Here is an 18,669-nt window from a genome sequence, read left to right as displayed (position 1 = left end):
CAGGCTGCCCAGAGAGGTTGTGGAGTGTCCTTCTGTGGAGCCTTTGCAGCCCTGTCTGGATGTGTTCCTGTGTGACCTGTGCTGGATTCTCAGGTCCTGCTGTGGCAGGATTTGGCCTGGAAGATCTCCAGAGGTCCCTTCCAGCCCCTGACATCCTGTGAGCCTGTGACTGCTGAGCATAAGGCCTACAGCTGCTAGAGTCCCATTTCAAACATCATCCATGATAAGCAAAGTCTGAAGCTCGTGCACCACCAGGACACATGACAACTTCATGGGAAGTGTCATGGTCCCTCTGCTCTTCCCTCAGTCATGTCCACTGCACTGATGATGAAGCTGACACAGCACTGATGGCAGGAGGTGGCTTTACTGCTAAAAGACTTAGCCACTTCTATACTGTAGCCACATGGGTGTCAGCACAGAACTGTCTGGTTTGCTAGTGAGAAAGGTATCAAGATCCCATGCTATAAGTACTACTTTGGGGACAATTAGTACCAGACACTAAGAAACTAAGTACCCAAAGAACAATCCTTGCAATGCAACTATGGTTCCACTTTCAGAAGTGATTTCAGTATGCAGCAGCCCAAGTGAAAGTTAAGGTCCCAAACTGTGTAAAACACTTAGAACAATGGAACTTGGGAGTCAGATGCTTGAGGCAATTCTCATCTTAATCATGGAACCAAGCAGGTTGGAAGAGAGCTCCAAGCTCAGCCAGCCCAACCTAGCACCCAGCCCTGCCCAACCAACCAGACCATGGCACTAAATGCCCCAGCCAGGCTTGGCTGCAACACCTCCAGGCACGGCAACTCCACCACCTCCCTGGGCAGCCCATTCCAAAGACAAATCATACCAGGCACACTTCTCTACAGTCTCACACCTGGGGATTTTTAAGAGGTGCCTTTGAATAATCCTGCACAGAAAACCACAAGGTTTTGTAGCCAGGTTTCCTCAAAGAGGAAGAGAGACCTCCTGCTTCTGTAGCATTTTGTTATCACCTGGTGTGCTGCATCAAAAAGTCTTGGCATACAATCACAGAGTGTCAGGGGCTGGAAGGGACCTCCAAAGCTCATCCAGTCCAACCCCTGCCAGAGCAGGATCACCCAGAGCAGATCACACAGGAACACACCCAGGCAGGTCTTGAGTATCTCCAGAGAGGGAGACTCCACAGCCCCCCTGGGCAGCCTGTGCCAGGGCTCTGGCACCCTCACAGGGAAAAAATTCCTCCTCCTGTTTCCATGGAGCTTCCTATGGCTCAGCTTCCACCACTGCCCCTTGTCCTGGCACTGGCATCACCCAGCAGAGCCTGGCTGCAGCCCCCTGGCACTCACCCTGCACATATTTATAACCACTGCTGAGGTCACCTCTCAGTCCCCTCCTCTCCCAGCAGCACAGCCCCAGCTGCCTCAGGCTCTCCTCGTAAGCTTGTGCCTGCCTTGTGCAAGGCCTGTGCTTTCCCCAGATTTAGGTAAAGCAAGCCTATGGCTTCACCTACCGTGGTCAGGCTTGGCTAACTGCCATTCTGGTTGGCTATTCTGTGTCCAAAGGGAATTATCTCGTCCCACATTGATAAAAAGAGACAGGCAGGCAAACGACCTGCTCTGCCGTGCTCTGCCATGCTTTTCACGCCTGCTGTTGCCTGCTGCCATTGCTTACTGCCTTATTGCTTGCCTGGGAACTCCACTGTCACGAGTTTAGCAGGCTCTAAATGCCTGCACAGCCAGCCTGACCTTGTGCTGAGACTGCACACCACAGGACATCCTGCCTGCCCCTGGAAGCCTCCTGCCAAGACAAAAAGGCCTGGAGATACACAGATTGTCCAGAGGAGACAGGACACAAGCTCAGAGATTGTCTGCCTCCTTTCCCCAGAAGCCTGGGAAGAATCAAGTCTCAGCAGCCAATAAGACAGAGTCCCCTGACAGTGTTTGGGCACTGTCTGGGTCCGTGGCTGGCCCCTGTGGATTGGGAGATAGTATTTTGTGAGTAAATACTTAAAAGCCTCTTTGTGATTCTCCATTGCCTTCTGCCATGAGCAGAAAGAGCTCCTTGAGTCCACTTAGTGGGCAAGTGGTGCATTGACCAAAGCAGTGTTTGGCCCCAGGAATCTTCTCTTCCAGTTCAGTGAGTGTTTATATATTTTGCTGGTTATTACTAGGTCTAGATATTATCCACAGAATGTTTCCATGACTGTGCAAAGAACCTGAATGTTATTAACATTAGTGGCCAGGGGTGGGGAGAGTTCTGAATATCAAAATCAGTAAACAATATTAACTTTGGTGAAAATATCATCTTGCATTAATTAATTTTCCCCTTTGTAACACCAGCTTAATGCAGGAAAAAAAAAACCAGCAGCTTTGGAGTGAAATAAATTAGTAATTCCCCTCCTGCAGGACATCTCCAGAGGATGGTGGTGATAAAGCCATGGCCAAAAGCCTCATGAGGCATGAGAAGCAGGCATGAGTGCGGTCTGGGACAAGAGAAGGGTCCTGAGCAAGTTGTGCTGCATCAAATGCCTGTTGAATCAAGAACCAACAAACCAGAAGCAGTGAATGAAGGGTGCTTTGCTGTTACCTAATGACTTGAGAGGCTTTTCTGCTTTCACCAGCTCTAAGATGTCCAAGATATCCGGAGTATCTCCCTCTAAGGACTGCAGCAGGTCAAACAGGCACTGAGCTGACACTCCTTTGCTGCTTCCATTGTTTGTAGCATCCTGTTGCAAAAAGAGACATTTGTGGTTGATTTTCTGAGGGCCTGTGTGCATCCCAGAAACCTTTGTTAGGAGATGCAGGTGACCTTTTTTGTGACAAAGGGCCCACATGGAGTTCAAGAGCTCACTGCTGTTAAACAACGATTCTTGCCTGACTCAACAGATTGATGCTTGTCCTGGCAGGGTAGAAATCCTGCTGGACTGGTTTTGGCCTTTGCTCTCCTCCTCCCGTGGAGGGGCTGGGAGTCGAGTTGATGAGCAGACTAAAACACTGGGGATTGGCTTCAGCAATGCTGCCCTGAGGGCTAGCAGCCCAGCACCACTGTGTGTGGTGCTGCCCCTCAACGTGCCTGTGTAGCCATAGGAGGCACAAAGCTTTGAATTCAGTGGCCAGAACAATGGTGCTGGTGCCTATTGGCCAGATTCATGGTCAAAAGAATGTATTTAAGGGGAGCTGTGCTGTAGAAGCCAAGACTTGCACCCAAGGAGCACCCCTCTCCTGGTAGGGCATGAATCCTGCCAGGCTGGTTTAACCCTTGCTCTCCTCCTTCTGTTGTCAGTCTGGGAAGTTGAGTAGATGGAGCAAACAATAAGGGTTTGGCCCCAGCACAGCTTTGAGGACCAGGGGCTCAGCACCATGTGTCAGGTGTCTTGTGCTGCTCCTCAACATGCACGAGGCACAAAGCTTTGAACTCCTTGGCCAGAACAATGATGCCAGTGCCTGTTGGCCAGTTTCATTGTCAAAATGATGTATTTCAAGGGGGGTGATTGTGCTGGCTTGAAGCTAGCTGGGATACTTTAGTGAGAAGAATGAGATTATGGGCTGTGAAAAGGAAACTATGCTGATGTCTACTGCACTCACAGACTTGCTGAGATGGATAAGAACAAGAACACAAACATAGATAACAGAGCTGCTCTCTGGCTCTGGCTGCCTGCACTTCTCTCCCTAAACTGCTGTCTGTGTCACTAATCCTTCTGCTTCCTAACCCCTCTGGCTGATCCTCCAACCTCACCCTGAACATAAGGCAAAGTCTGGGATAAGGCAGAGAGGTGGGGAGAAAGTGGCAGGGTGGTTGGGAGCCCCTCCTGGGCACTCTGATTTCTGGCAGGGCTGTTGTGTTTCTGCATTACCTTTAACTTGTCTATTGCTGTCTATAGCTGCAAAGATTGTAAATACCTGCTTGGATCTTGTGCTAGGCTGTAAGTGCAAAGCTCCATTCTTTAACTTCCAGCTTGGCTGAGTCTAGTCTGGGTGATTTTCTTAAGTGTGGGGTGGCAGGTAACACCCAGGTGATGGTTTGGGTGTTCCCTGCCCCCCCCCCCCCCACTTTGGAAATCACCCAGACTAGACTCAGCCAGCTCTGGAAATATGAATGAATACTGTATTTACAGCTAGCACAATACACAAGCAGCTATTTACAGTATATGCAGTTACAGACAGAAATATACAAGGGAAAAGGTAATACAGAAACACAACTCCCCTCCCAGAAACCTGAGTCCCCAGGAGGGGCTCTCAACCATCTCTCCACCTTCCCCCTACCCTTCTCAACCTTACCCCAGTCCCAAAGAAGAATAGAGGTTGGGCCAGAGGGTTAGGAAGCAAAGTGGGTTAGTCCAAAACGGAGGGTGAGGTTAGAGAGATGCAGCTCAGCCAGCAGCCCCAGTGAGAGTGATGCTGAGTGTCTTATCCAATGTTTTTATTTCTTGTTCCTATACTTCTCAGCAAGGCTGTGAGCGAAGTAGGCATCACCACTGCTTTCCTTCCACAGCCTGTCATCTAGTTCTTCTCACCAAAACATTCTAGCCTGCTTCAAACTAGCACAACCCAAACCATCACAGTGATTTAGAAGCTGCCTTTCTGCACTGCCCCTCCACTGGCAGCAGCACCTCATTCGTGGGTCCTGAACTGGGAATCACGGCGGCAGCTTGCACCAGCTCAGCAGCAGCATCTCAGTTCTTCTCTCCTTCCTTCTGCCTGGAATATTTTGTACTTTACCTCGGGATCATTATTGTGAGTTTTGGCAGAGCCTTTGTAAGGGAAACACTCAGGGACCAAAGCACCACGAGTACATCTGCTGAAGTCAGTGCTAAGGCTCCATAAGCACAGTTAGAATTTCCCTGTTTTCATGTTCCTATTTTTCCAAGTTCTAACTGTTTAAACTGTTTCATTCTGTGCAGCTACTTCCTGTCGACCAAAAATCCACAGAACCTCAGGGAATGTTCCTGAATTTTTGAATATTAATAATAAAAAATAATATCCACGCAGGAATGAACATTCATAATTCATAACTGATTATGAATTCCCACAACAACCCCATCCATGGCTTGTTTTAATTGGGAATCACATTGGCCACATGCTTGCAGCTTGCTCTCTGCCTGGACTATTCTGTATTTTTACTCCTGGGATGATAATTGCTGTTTTGAAAGCATCTTTATATGGGAAACATACCCAAAGAACCAGCAGGTTGTGAGTATATGAGCCTGCAGTGCAGCTTTTCCTGTTTTGCTTCCCTATTTTTCAAGTTCTGATTGTTTAAACTGATTAATTCTGTATCAATAAATACTCTTTGTGCAGCTACTTCCTGTTGATCCGAAAAAAAACTTAGGGGATTTCCCTGGATTTTTGAATATTAATAATTAAACCTAATATTCATACTGAAATTAATATTCATCATTCAGATTCGATTATTAACTTCCACAACAATGCTGCAGTGGAACTATGACTGGACGTGAGGAGGAATTCCTGCACCATGAGAGTGGTGAGAGGCTGGAATGGGTTGCCCAGGGATGTGGTTGAGACCCCATGGCTGGAGGTGTTTAAGGCCAGGCTGGATGAGGCTGTGGCCAGTCTGATCCCTGGATGGTGTCCCTGGGCATGGCAGCGGGGTTGGAACTGGCTGATCCTTGTGATCACTTCCAACCCTGTCTGATTCTATGATTCTATGATTCTATGATCTGAAAACTGCACCCAAAGAGAGCAGAGCTTTGCCGCCCTGTGAAGGAGCAAGATGTGTGTGCTTGCCATGTGTGTGCTTGCCATGTGTGTGCAGCTAGATTTGGCAATCTCAACTCAAACCAGAGTTCTTAGAATCATAGAATCAAGCAGGTTGGAAGAGAGCTCCAAGCTCAGCCAGCCCAACCTAGCACCCAGCCCTGCCCAACCAACCAGACCATGGCACTAAGTGCCCCAGCCAGGCTTGGCTGCAACACCTCCAGCCACAGCCACTCCACCACCTCCCTGGGCAGCCCATTCCAGTGCCAGTCACTCTCTCTGCCAACAACTTCCTCCTAACATCCAGCCTGAACCTCCCCTGGCACAGCTTGAGGCTGTGTCCCTTATTCTGTTGCTGTGGCCATTTGAGCTCCATTTTTGGCTGAGACATAAAAAAGTAGGAGCAGGAAACTTAGAAAAGCGGAAGAGTACTGGAGTCTGAGTGGAGAGGAGAGCATTCCAGGGATAGACCATAGAAGGCAACAATGGATAAGTTAACATCATTTCATTGGAGCATCAAAAGCTTTATGTCTGGAAGCATGGCTTGGATCTGCCCCTTTGCTCTGCCTGCTGCTATCTTCCCCTGCTGCCGTTTTGGCTGCTGCTTGCTGCTTCGCTGCCACTTGTCCCCATCCTCTTCTTCTCTAAGGTTACTCTATTCCATGATAGATCATTCAGTTGTGCCAGTGTGAGCCTAGCTGGGATATTTTGGTGAGAAGAATTAGATTCTAGGCTGTGCAAAGGAAACAATGCTGCTGTCTGCTGCACTCATAGGCTTGCTGAGATGGATAAGAACAAGAACACAAACACAGATAAGGCAGTTGCTCTCTCTGGGCTCTGGGGCTGCATGAAATTCTCTCTCTAACTCAACTTGCTGCCTGACTAATCCATCTGCTTCCTAACCCCCCTGGCCGATCCTCAAAACTCATCTTGAACATAAGGCAAAGTCTGGGGTAAGGTAGAGGGGTGGGGAGAAAGTGGCAGGGTGGTTGGGAGCCCCTCCTGGGCACTCTGGATTCTGGGAGGGCTGCTGTTTCTGTATTACATTTTAAGTTGTCTATTTCCACCTGGTTGATTCTATGATTCTGTGATTCTGTCACTCTGTGCTGGGTTAGGAACTGGCTGGAGGGCCGGACCCAGAGAGTGGTGGTGAATGGTGCCACATCCAGCTGGCAGCTGTCACTAGTGGTGTCCCTCAGGGATCTGTGCTGGGCCCCATCCTCTTTAACATCTTCATAGATGATCTGGATGAGGGCATGGAGTCAGTCATCAGCAAGTTTGCAGATGACACTAAGCTGGGGGCAGATGTGGCTGGGTTGGAGGGCAGAAGGGCTCTGCAGCAGGACCTTGACCACCTGGACAGATGGGCAGAGTCCAAGGGGATGGCATTCAATAGCTCCAAGTGCAGGGTGCTGCACTTTGGCCACAGCAACCCCATGCAGAGATACAGGCTGGGGTCGGAGTGGCTGAGAGCAGCCAGACAGAGAGGGATCTGGGGGTGCTGATTGATACCCGCCTGAACATGAGCCAGCAGTGTGCCCAGGTGGCCAAGAGAGCCAGTGGCATCCTAGCCTGCATCAGGAATGGTGTGGTCAGCAGGAGCAGGGAGGTCATTCTGCCCCTGTGCTCTGCACTGGTTAGACCACACCTTGAGTACTGTGTTCAGTTCTGGGCCCCCCAGTTTAGGAGGGACATTGAGATGCTTGAGCATGTCCAGAGAAGGGCGACGAGGCTGGGGAGAGGCCTTGAGCACAGCCCTACGAGGAGAGGCTGAGGGAGCTGGGATTGGTTAGCCTGGAGAAGAGGAGGCTCAGGGCAGACCTTATTGCTGTCTACAACTACCTGAGGGGTGGTTGTGGCCAGGAGGAGGTTGCTCTCTTCTCTCAGGTGGCCAGCACCAGAACGAGAGGACACAGCCTCAGGCTGTGCCAGGGGAGATTTAGGCTGGAGGTGAGGAGAAAGTTCTTCCCTGAGAGAGTCATTGGACACTGGAATGGGCTGCCCGGGGAGGTGGTGGAGTCGCAGTCCCTGGAGCTGTTCAAGGCAGGACTGGACGTGGCACCTGGTGCCATGGTCTGGCCTTGAGCTCTGTGCTAAAGGGTTGGACTTGATGATCTGTGAGGTCTCTTCCAACCCTGATGATACTGTGTGATACTGTGATACTGTGATATTGTAAATAGCTGCGTGTATCTTGTGCTAAGCTGCAAATGTAAAGCTTCATTCAATTTCCAGATTGAATGAGCCTAGTCTGGGTGACTTACTTAAGTGGGGGTTGGTGGAGTGGGGTGCAGGGAACACCCAAACCATCACATCTGTCTATTCTGTTATACTTAGTTTTAAATGGTGACAATACAATTTATTCTTTCTGACTCTCCAAATGTAGTGGATGTACTCTCTCTGGGGCAGGTTTGTAGTAAGCTACTGGGGGAAGGATCCACTCTGACACGTCACAACTCACTAGAATGCTAAAAAGTAATTAGTGAGTATTTCATAGCAAGGCTAATGCAGTCTTGGGGTCCACATGCACTAAAATTCTGTATTCAAATTCTGTATTAAACTTAGAATCCTACTGATGGGTTCTAAGGAAGGGGTTGCACTTCATGAGTTACAAGTCATTGTTGTCCTTGTGTACCCTTGTATACTGGAATTCACAGTGAGACCACATTTACTAGCTTGGATACCCCTGGCTGGGATCTCAGCAGCCTGTCTGATCCAGAGGTGAGCAGAAGCACACAGAGTCAGCAAGCACTGTGCTGCTGTGACCCTGCGAGCTCTGCCGGGGCTGGCTGCACACACAGGCCTCCCTGAGCCCAGGGCAGGGCTGCCCCTCACCGGGAACTCCAGCAGAGGAGCCACGCTGGCGAAGAGCTGCAGGACGAAGGGCTTGCGGTGCAGGATGTAGAACTGGCGGCAGGCGAACTCGATGGCCTGGCGCAGCTGCGGGTTGCTCTCGTAGTCTGCGTACACCTGAGGGAATGAGAAAGGACGTGGAAGAACTGCACCATCTCCTGCCCCCATGCTGAATCAGCTCTACAGGCTTCTCATCCCACCTGCAATCAATCCACTTGCACTCTGACACCAACGAACTCAGCGGTTCTCAACAGGGCAAACTGCTGCTGAGCATCAGCTCTACAGCTGCCACTGGAGTTTCATTTCAAACATAGAATCACAGAACCAAGCAGGTTGGAAGAGAGCTCCAAGCTCAGCCAGCCCAGCCTAGCACCCAGCCCTGCCCAACCAACCAGACCATGGCACTAAGTGCCCCAGCCAGGCTTGGCTGCAACACCTCCAGCCACGGCCACTCCACCACCTCCCTGGGCAGCCCATTCCAATGCCAATCACTCTCTCTGCCAACAACTTCCTCCTAACATCCAGCCTAGACCTGCCCTGGCACAGCTTCAGACTCTGTCCCCTTCTTCTGTTGCTGGGTGCCTGGCAGCGGAGCCCAACCCCACCTGGCCACAGCCTGCCTTCAGATAGTTGCAGACCAGGGGTCCTCAAACTACAGCCCAGGGGCCAGGTACAGCCCCCCAGGGTGCTCAATCCAGCTTGCAGTATTTACAGAACCCCCTGCGCCCCCCGGCAGGGGCTGGGGGGAAACCAAGCAGCCACTTCCTGCCACTTCATCCTCTCGCTGCCCTCCGCAGCCCCCAGGAACCCGCGGGACTGGGCTGGAACCAAACTATAGTCCAGCCCCCGACAGTGCCTGAGGGACTGTGAACCAGCCCCCTGCTCAAAAAGCTTCAGGACCCCTGTTGTAGACAGCAGTGAGGTCTGCCCTGAGCCTCCTCTGCTGCAGGCTGCACACCCCCAGCTCCCTCAGCCTCTCCTCACAGGGCTCTGCTCCAGGCCCCTCCCCAGCCTTGCTGCCCTTCTCTCAACACCTTCCAGCACCTCAACATCTCTCTTGAATTGAGGAGCCCAGACAGTGACACATGTCAACTTCATGACAACTGTGGTCCCTCTGCTCTTCCCTTAGACGTTTCCACTGCACTGGAAATGATGCAGACACAGCACTGACCACTCTCACTGGCAGTGCATTTCAGAGACCAGCTCTCCTCAGCAAATAGATTTGCTTCTCGTGTTTGAACCTTCCCTGTCACAGCCTTAGTGCATTATATTGTGCCCTATGTTCCAGAGTTAGATCCCTTCCTTCTCCTCCCTAGAGCTCTTTGCTTGTTTGAAGGCAGGTAGTGCTTCCTTCCTCAATCCTCATCTTTTCCAGTTAATTGAAGCTGAGCTCTTTCAGTCCCCCCTCACAGAACAGGTTGCCTAGATGTGCATCCCTGTGCCACTCTGCAGTCTCTGGTAAACTGGTGGCTTCTGTGCAGGGCCCACAGGTGGGCAGAGCCAGCACTTTGAGCCACAGAATCATTCACTAAGGTTGGAAAAGACCTGTAAGATCATCAAGTCCAACCATCAGCCCAACACTGTCCTTCCCACTGAACCATGTCCCAGCTGTTTTCTGAACATTTCCATGGGCAGTGACTCCATCACAGCATCACACAACTGTCAGGGTTGGAAGAGACCTCAAGGATCATCCAGCTCCAGCCCCCATGCCATGGGCAGAGACACCCCACACCAGGGCAAGTTGCCCACAGCTCCATCCAGCCTGGCCTTAAAACCTTCCAAGGATGAGGCTTCCACCACCTCCCTGGGCAGCCTGTGCCAGTGTCTCACCACCCTCATGGGGGAGAATGTCCTAATGTCTAATCTAAATCTTCCAGCAGAATTATCCCATGTTTCCTTCACAAGATCCCAATCCGTGTGGTCACCCCAGAACAGCACTGGAGAGATTGTCTTCTTCACCCCTAGGCAGAAGGACGCTGCTGATCCGCGTTTGCCTTCACATCTGAGCAGCCTCCACATCCTGTCCTGCAGAAGTGCTGCTCCATCAGCTGCTTTCCCTTCCATCCTGCCGTGGCTGATTGCTTAGAAGTGAGGACCTACACTTGTGCAGCCTGATCAGCAGAATCTGGGGGGGGTTTTTCCCCCCTTTTTTTCTGACCAGTGTGTCAAGACAATTCAGCTCCCAGCTTGCCCTTCAACACACTGACAGTTGCATGGGTCATCTAGTTCCAACCCCCCTGCCATGCCCAGGGACACCCTACCCTAGAGCAGGCTGCACACAGCCTCAGTCAGCCTGGCCTCAAACACCTCCAGCCATGGGGCCTCAACCACCTCCCTGGGCAACCCATTCCAGCCTCTCACCACTCTCATCACCAACAACTTCCTCCTCACCTCCAGCCTCACTCTCCCCAACTCCACCTTTGCTCCATTCCCCCCACTCCTGACACTCCCTCACAGCCTCAGGAGTCCCTCCCCAGCTTTTTTGTAGCCCCCTTCAGATCCTGGCAGGCCACAAGAAGGTCACCTGGGAGCCTCCTCTGCTCCACCCTGCACAGCCCCAACTCTTTCACTCTGTGCTCACAGCAGAGCTGCTGCAGCCTCTCAGAGCATCCTCCTGGCCCTGCTCCGGACACTCTCCAGCATCTCCACAGCCCTCTTTTCATAGGGGCTCCAGAACTGGATGCAGGACTCCAGGTGGGGTCTCAGCAGAGCAGAGGGGGAGAATCCCCTCCCTGGCCCTGCTGGCCACACTGCTGCTGCTGCAGCCCAGGCTCTGGTTGCTCTCTGGGCTGCAAGTGCACACTGCTGGCTCCTGCTGAGCCTCTCCTCCAGCAACACCCCCAAATCCCTCTCCTCATTGCTGCTCTCAAGCCACTCACTGCCCAGCCTGCATTTGTGCTTGGCATTGCCTCGACCCAGCTGCAGGCCCTTGCACTTGGTCTTGTTGAACCTCAGGACGTTGGTGACCTCATTGTGACCTTTCAGTATCTTAAGGGGGCCTACAAGAAATCTGGGGAGGGACTTTTTAGGATGTCAGGTAGTGATAGGACTGGAGGGAATGGAACAGAGCTAGAAACGGGTAGATTCAGACTGGATGTGACGAAGAAGTTCATGACCATGAGGGTGGTGAGACCTTGGAGCTGGTTGCCCAGGGAGGTGGTGGAAGCCTCATCCCTGGAGGTGTTTAAGGCCATCTGGATGTGGCTCTGGCCAGCTTGCTCTAGGGTGGGGTGTCCCTGCCCGTGGCAGGGGGTTGGAACTGGCTGATCCTTGTGGTCCCTTCCAGCCCTGACTGATTCTGTGATTCTTCTGTCTGCTTCAGCCTGTTGGTAGGTTTGGGGTGGGGGCATGCAGGGTTTTCTTGCTATTTGCTGGCAACAGGTAATGCTGAGATTTTCTGGTAGTGTAAAATTCACATTACAGCACAGGGCCCTTCAAAGGTTCTACAACAGTACTGGTCTGCAACATTTGTGCAGAGAAGTCTTCTCCATAGCCTGCTAGGCTTTAGAACCATCAGAAGACCCTAGAATGTTTATGAGGACAGTCAGTCACCATGGCCTGCCACGCTTGCAATATCTCAGTCACTTGAGAAAAGGGCAATAATGAACCTTGTATGCCCTGGACCAAGGAAAAAGCTGCTAACAAAGCAGCCCCGGGGTGGTATGTGCATGTCTGCATCAGGAATTCAGCTATTCATGGCTGGTCCAGGCTCAGAAGGGGTAGAAGAAACCATCTCAGCTTGGATGCCTGCAGTAAATGAAGGTCTGGAAAGCCAAACAGACTTTTGAGTTCTCTTTTGGAACTGTATCTTTTTGCCTCCAAAAAAAAATGGTGCTTTATTAATAACTGTTAAGAGAGAATGGGTAGGAAAAAAATTAAAACCTAATTTCTCTCAAAATGGGAAGAGGAAATTAAGAGAGAGTCCTGCACAGGGCAGAATGGTCACTGCCAAGTGCTCCAATGAAGTCATCAGGTGATTTTATTTCAGAATATCTTGTTTCTAAGGAACAAACCTGTCCACTGCAGACCTGGCTCCACTACCTGCCTCAAGATGCAAGTCTTTAGCTACTGAAGAGTTCTTTAGGTAGCTAAATTCATCACTGCTCCTAATCATTGTGCTCTGTTAACTATGCTGAAATGAACACACATAGGAACGTCCTGGGCATTGTTTCTGTCTTTGCATCACAGTAGCAAAGCTTTATCTATTTTCTCCCAGGCAAGCAGCAACAGAAGAAGGGGACAGAGTCTGAAGCTGTGCCAGGGCAGGTCTAGGCTGGCTGTGAGGAGGAAGTTGTTGTCAGAGAGAGTGATTGGCATTGGAATGGGCTGCCCAGGGAGGTGGTGGAGTGGCTGTGGCTGGAGATGTTGCAGCCAAGCCTGGCTGGGGCACTTAGTGCCATGGTCTGGTTGGTTGGGCAGGGCTGGGTGCTAGGCTGGGCTGGCTGAGCTTGGAGCTCTCTGCCAATCTGGTTGATTCTATGATTCTATTTGGCTTCTGTCTTGGGGCCCTGCACAAATCATTTTTCTGTCTCTAGAAAGCTATGTTGGCTCTTGAGTTTTCAGTATCTAATTTTTCTCATGTGTCACAGGAATTGGTCACCTGAGAAAAATTAGAACAGGTCACACATTTGGACACCTCAGAGTTAAGAGAACTCCACCTGTGACACTTCCAACATTTGCTCCTGCTTACTGCAGAGAGGGTTGGACTGGATGACCTTTGGAGGCCCCTTCCAACCCAGATCATTCTATGACTCAATGAATATTTGCTAATTGGTCTGGATGACCTTGGAGGTCTCTTCCAAGCTAGACCACTCTATTCTCTATGGTTCTATGACTCAATATTTGCTATCTGGACTGGATGACCTTTGAAGGCCCTTTCCAACCCAAACCATTCTATTATTCTATGATTCTATGACTCTATGAATGTTTTCTACTTGGACTGCATGACCTTAAGAGTTCCCTTCCCACCCAGACCACTCTATGATGCTATGAATGTTTGCTAGTTGGACTGGATGATGTCTGGAGGTCTCTTCCCACCCAGACCACTCTATGATGCTATGAATGTTTGCTAGTTGGACTGGATGATGTCTGGAGGTCTCTTCCCACCCAGACCACTCTATGATGCTATGAATGTTTGCTAGTTGGACTGGATGATGTTTGTTAGGGTTTGGGCAGCGCTGAGTGATTTGAAATAAGAGAGCAAGAGGGGTAACATTAGGACACAGAGAAGGATATGAGCTAAGAAGTGCAGCTTCAGGGAAAACAACCTTGAAAAGTTGACAGAGAAGCTGCAAAGTTAGCCGTGCGAGGGGACTAACGGGGACTGGCCAGACAAATTTGCTTCTAAGGCATATGGACAGTCCATACTCTGCTATGTAACCTATCAGAACTATACACTCTCTATTAGCTCTCTCTATAAGCACTGCTTGTAGCTGCAACAAAGGTTCAACTCACACATCACAGTGGTGTCACAGCATCCTTCCGTGCCCTTCATGATCTAGGCGACCCCGGCAGACCTCAAGAGTTCCCTTCCCACCCAGACCACTCTATGATGCTACAAATGTTTGCTACTTGGACTGCATGACCTCTGCAGGTCCCTTCCCACCCAGACCACTCTATGATGCTATGAATGTTTGCTAGTTGGACTGGATGACTTTTGGAGGTCCCTTCCCACCCAGAGCACTCTGTGATGCTATGAATGTTTGCTAGTTGGACTGGATGACCTCTGGAGGTCCCTTCCCACCCAGAGCACTCTATGATGCTACGAATGTTTGCTACTTGGACTGGATGACCTCTGCAGGTCCCTTCCCACCCAGACCACTCCATGATGCTATGAATGTTTGCTAGTTGGACTAGATGACCTCTGGAGGTCCCTTCCCACCCAGGCCACTCTATGTTCTCATGATTCTAAGCACGTGTTAAGGGAAACACATCCATTTACTCACCATAAAGATGAAAAGAAAACGTAGCCATCTACTCAAGCCAAGAAGGGAATATACCCTCAGGAATGCTGATTTGGACCAGCTCACCCTCATAGTTTTTCTCCTTGGGCCACCCAAAACATGTGATTTCCCCAGGCCTCTGCAGTTTAATGTTTCTCCCTTAAGAACTGGTTCTACAGCCAAGTGCTTCCTTGGACGTCTTCCCTGGTGTGGTTTCTGGGAATGGCTCACCTGCAACATGCTAGGGAGGACCCACTGGTAGCCACTGAGGGAGAAAAGGTGGTTGAAGTGCACGGCTGTGTTGATGACGGTGGCCGCGTACTGCCTCAGCAAGGCACTGTCCTCAGGGTGCAGGATCAGGGCACCGTTGAAGACGTTCAAGAAGAGCATGATCTCATCCCCCCACGGGAACTCACTGGGCATGCCAAGGAACATCTCCTCCAGCAGTTTAATCCACAAGCTCTTCTGAAGTGTGTCCAGACCAAAGAGCTCTTTCCCAGCTGCAGGGGACAAGATGCAGCGACAATCAGCTCTGTCCACCACAGCCAGCTTCACCTGAAGGGCCAAAGGCCTCTCCAAAGAGCCATCCTTCCACACAGCCCAGCATTCTGCCTTTTTAAAGTGATATTACCCATCCTTGCACTTCTGGGAGTGCCCACAGGGCTTGAACAAGCCTTGACTGGAAGCAATGCACGTGAAGAACAGTATCACATGGCTCATTAAATCTGCTCCCCACTAATTGGAAACCAGGCTCTTAAGTGGCAGCAGATCTGAACTTGTGCATGAATTACCTGCCTCACACAGCCTGAGTGGCAGTGAAGATCTGTGCTGACTTTTATTCTTCTGATGTCCCCAGAATTACAGCAGGAGTCTGTAAGGTCTGTGACAGATCTTGCCAATGCTCACCACCCTGCAGCCATGGCTTGTTGGGTCCCAAGTCGGGCTGGAAACTTCCAGAGCAAAGTTTCTAAAGCCCTGCTGTTGAAATTCCCCAGTCTTCACTGGAATTCCATGGCTTCCACACATGGATGGCAAGGACTCTGAGCTATCATTTTTAGGTACAGCTTACAGGACACAACATTCCAGCTCTAGTCTCATGCATAATATTAATACATAATTAAAACTTATTTGTGTCCAGAGAAAACAGCTTTGTCTGGAGCCCTCTAACAGCCAGGTCCTTTCTGCTGCTGTGCTGCCCTGGCAGGCTAACAGGCCTAAAACATGTCCTGACTTACCCCACCCTTCTGCTGATGGGGGAAGCAAGGGTGGGAGGAAAACAAAGGCTTGGGCCATTATGGTCCCTCCCAGAGTGATAAACAGAGACCTGCTGCTCCTGCCTCCCTGCTGTGCCTCACTGTGTGCTGCTCTGCTCAGATATCCTCTGCCTCAGTGTGTGCTGCTCTGACAACAGGCTCTTGGCTCTGCTCAGACAAACTGCTCTGCCTCACTGCTCTTGGCTTGCCCAATGTGTTCTGCTCTGCCTCGTGCTTCAGACCAGCTTAGCCCTGATGTTTTGGGCTTGAACTACCTGGGAAATTAAGTGCCTCAAGTTTCCCAGGACAAGGCATTAAGTGCCTCACCACATGGCCAGAAGTGCCATGGACATGGTGCTCTCTGCACAGCTGCAAGAGATGCTGCCTGCACCTCGGCAAACCTCCATGCCAAGAGGAACCAAGACCAGGTCAGAGATCCTCAGCCTCTTTCCCAGCACCCTGCTAGAGCCTGGCAAGATCCAGAAGCCTCTCCACAGCTATCAAGATGCCGAGCAGTTCCAACACTGCTGCAAAGGAGCTGGGAGTATCTCTGAATTCTACTCCACCACCATGAGTAGAATGACATTCCCCAGGGCTCCAGGCTGTGGGGCAAAGCCATTTTGTGGCTAAATCTTTTCCAATTTTCTGGTTTTCCAACTGAATTAGAGCCCAAATTCAACTGGTTTGTACATAGTTTGTGGGCAGGGCTTTTGGGAACTAAAATAAGTAGATGTAACTCCTGCCTTATTAGTTGCCCCAACTAATTCATGTGTCTACAAACCAAGAGCTGTGGATCACTTTCTCTAGGAAGAGATTTACCAGCTCTCAGTAGTGCTGTAAGCCTGCCTGTTTCCAAGGCAAATGGAACCAAATGGAACCTGCACCTTTCTAATGCAAATGGAACCAAATGGAACCTGCCTGTTTCCAAGGCAAATGGAACCAAGTGGAACCCTGCCTGTTTCCAAGGCAAATGGAACCTTCCCTGTTTCCAAGATAAATGGAACCTGTCTGTTTCCAAGGCAAATGGAACCAAATGGAACCTGCACCTTTCCAAGGCAAATAGAACCAAATGGAACCTGCACCTTTCTAAGGCAAATGGAACCAAATGGAACCTGCCTGTTTCCAAGGCAAATGGAACCAAATGGAACCTGTCTGTTTCCAAGGCAAATGGAACCAAATGGTACCTGCCCTGTTTCCAAGGCAAATGGAACCAAATGGAACCTGCCTGTTTCCAAGGCAAATGGAACCAAATGGAACCTGTCTGTTTCCAAGGCAAATGGAACCAAATGGAACCTGTCTGTTTCCAAGGCAAATGGAACCAAATGGAACCTGTCTGTTTCCAAGGCAAATGGAACCAAATGGAACCTGCACCTTTCTAAGGCAAATGGAACCAAATGGAACCTGCCTGTTTCCAAGGCAAATGGAACCAAATGGAACCTGCCTATTTCCAAGGCAAATGGAACCTGCACCTTTCTAAGGCAAATGGAACCAAATGGAACCTGCCTGTTTCCAAGATAAATGGAACCTGTCTGTTTCCAAGATAAATGGAACCTGTCTGTTTCCAAGGCAAATGGAACCTGTCTGTTTCCAAGGCAAATGGAACCTGCACCATTCTAAGGCAAAAGAAGTGCCCCCCAGAAACCTTCTGGGCCCTGTACAAGCACCAGAGAAAGCTATGCAAAGGCCACACCTTGGGGGTCACTGAAGAGTGAGAACTCAGCATCAATGGCACTTCTGGGGAATGAAGGTAAGCGGAGGAGGTCCTCCTGGAGCATAGACACGTGGGACTGCTTGTGGGCAGCAGGGATCTTCTGTGTCAGTGAGATGAGGAACAGCACCCGCCCCACCTCTTCCAGCTTGCGGGTGAACACCTGGGAGAGAAAAAGAGGCAAGGGTCAGAAACAGGCTGGTCAGGAAGCTTGTCCTTGGGCAGGCTAGCTTCCACGGCTTTCTCTGATCATAGAATCGTAGAACCAAGCAGGTTGGCAGAGAGCTCCAAGCTCAGCCAGCCCAACCTAGCACCCAGCCCTGCCCAACCAACCACACCATGGCACTAAGTGCCCCAGCCAGGCTTGGCTGCAACACCTCCAGGCACGGCCACTCCACCACCTCCTTGGGCAGCCCATTCCAGTGCCAATCACTCTCTCTGCCAGGAACTTCCTCCTAACAAACCAAAGCACACCAGATTCTGAACTACTGCAAATGAGCAAAGTCCTGCTGAATTCAGGTGATTGTCCCTGGTTTGCACCAGCTGGGAAATTGAGCTCCATTCCACCACAGAACCATGGAATCACAGAATGCTCTGGCTTGGAAGGAACCTCCAAAGCTCATCCAGTCCAACCCCCTCTGCAGTCAGCAGGGACAGCCTCAACTAGATCAGGTTGCCCAGAGCCCTGTTCCAGACTCACCAAGGATGGGGCCCCAACCACCTCCCTTGGCAACTTGTTCCAGTGTTCCACTATCCTTATGGTGCAGAACTTGTTTCTCATATCCAATCTCATTCTGCTCTGCTCTAGTTTGAAGCCACTGCCCTCATCCTGTCCCTGCAGGCCTTTGCAAGCAGTGTCCCTGCAGCTTTCTTGTAGCTTCTTCAGGCACTGGCAGGTCACTATTAGGTCTCCCTGGAGCCTTCTCTTCTCCAGGCTGAACACTCCCAGCTCCCTCAGCCTGTCCTGGTAGCAGAGCTGCTCCAGCCCCATGATCATCTTTGTGGCCCTCCTCTGGACCTTCTAGTCCTACCAGCTACCCTTAAACTTCTGACTGGCAGAACCAGTCACAGAAGCTATTTAATTTGAGTGCTACAAGTAACCATAAGGCAGAGTGATGATCATCAGCAGAAGCAACAGCCTTTGGAAGCAGTTTGAAGGCAGCTCTTAGCTACTGGGATGGAGCCAATACCCGAAGCATGTGGCCTAACATGTGATAAAGCTC

At 50.6% G+C, this 18,669-nt stretch overlaps 1 protein-coding gene across 5 annotated transcripts in view; it reads right to left on the bottom strand.

Moving 5' to 3' along the window:
• UNC80 (unc-80 homolog, NALCN channel complex subunit) overlaps nucleotides 1–18,669 on the bottom strand; it is a 208,791-nt gene that overhangs the window by 47,676 nt on the left and 142,446 nt on the right. For all 5 annotated transcript variants that reach the window (XM_064163905.1, XM_064163908.1, XM_064163906.1 and 2 more), the window contains 4 exons: nucleotides 17,429–17,609; nucleotides 14,717–14,985; nucleotides 8,526–8,660; nucleotides 2,566–2,704 (listed from right to left, as the gene is read on the bottom strand). In XM_064163905.1, coding sequence (XP_064019975.1) covers nucleotides 2,566–2,704; nucleotides 8,526–8,660; nucleotides 14,717–14,985; nucleotides 17,429–17,609 — 724 coding nt within the window. The remainder of the gene's footprint in view (nucleotides 1–2,565; nucleotides 2,705–8,525; nucleotides 8,661–14,716; nucleotides 14,986–17,428; nucleotides 17,610–18,669) is intronic.

Source organism: Pogoniulus pusillus, chromosome 24, assembly GCF_015220805.1.
Source record: "Pogoniulus pusillus isolate bPogPus1 chromosome 24, bPogPus1.pri, whole genome shotgun sequence".
In the NCBI taxonomy this organism is placed as follows: Eukaryota; Metazoa; Chordata; class Aves; order Piciformes; family Lybiidae; genus Pogoniulus; species Pogoniulus pusillus.
Note: the sequence above shows the minus strand (reverse complement) of the source record. Positions and strands in the feature narration are given on the sequence as shown.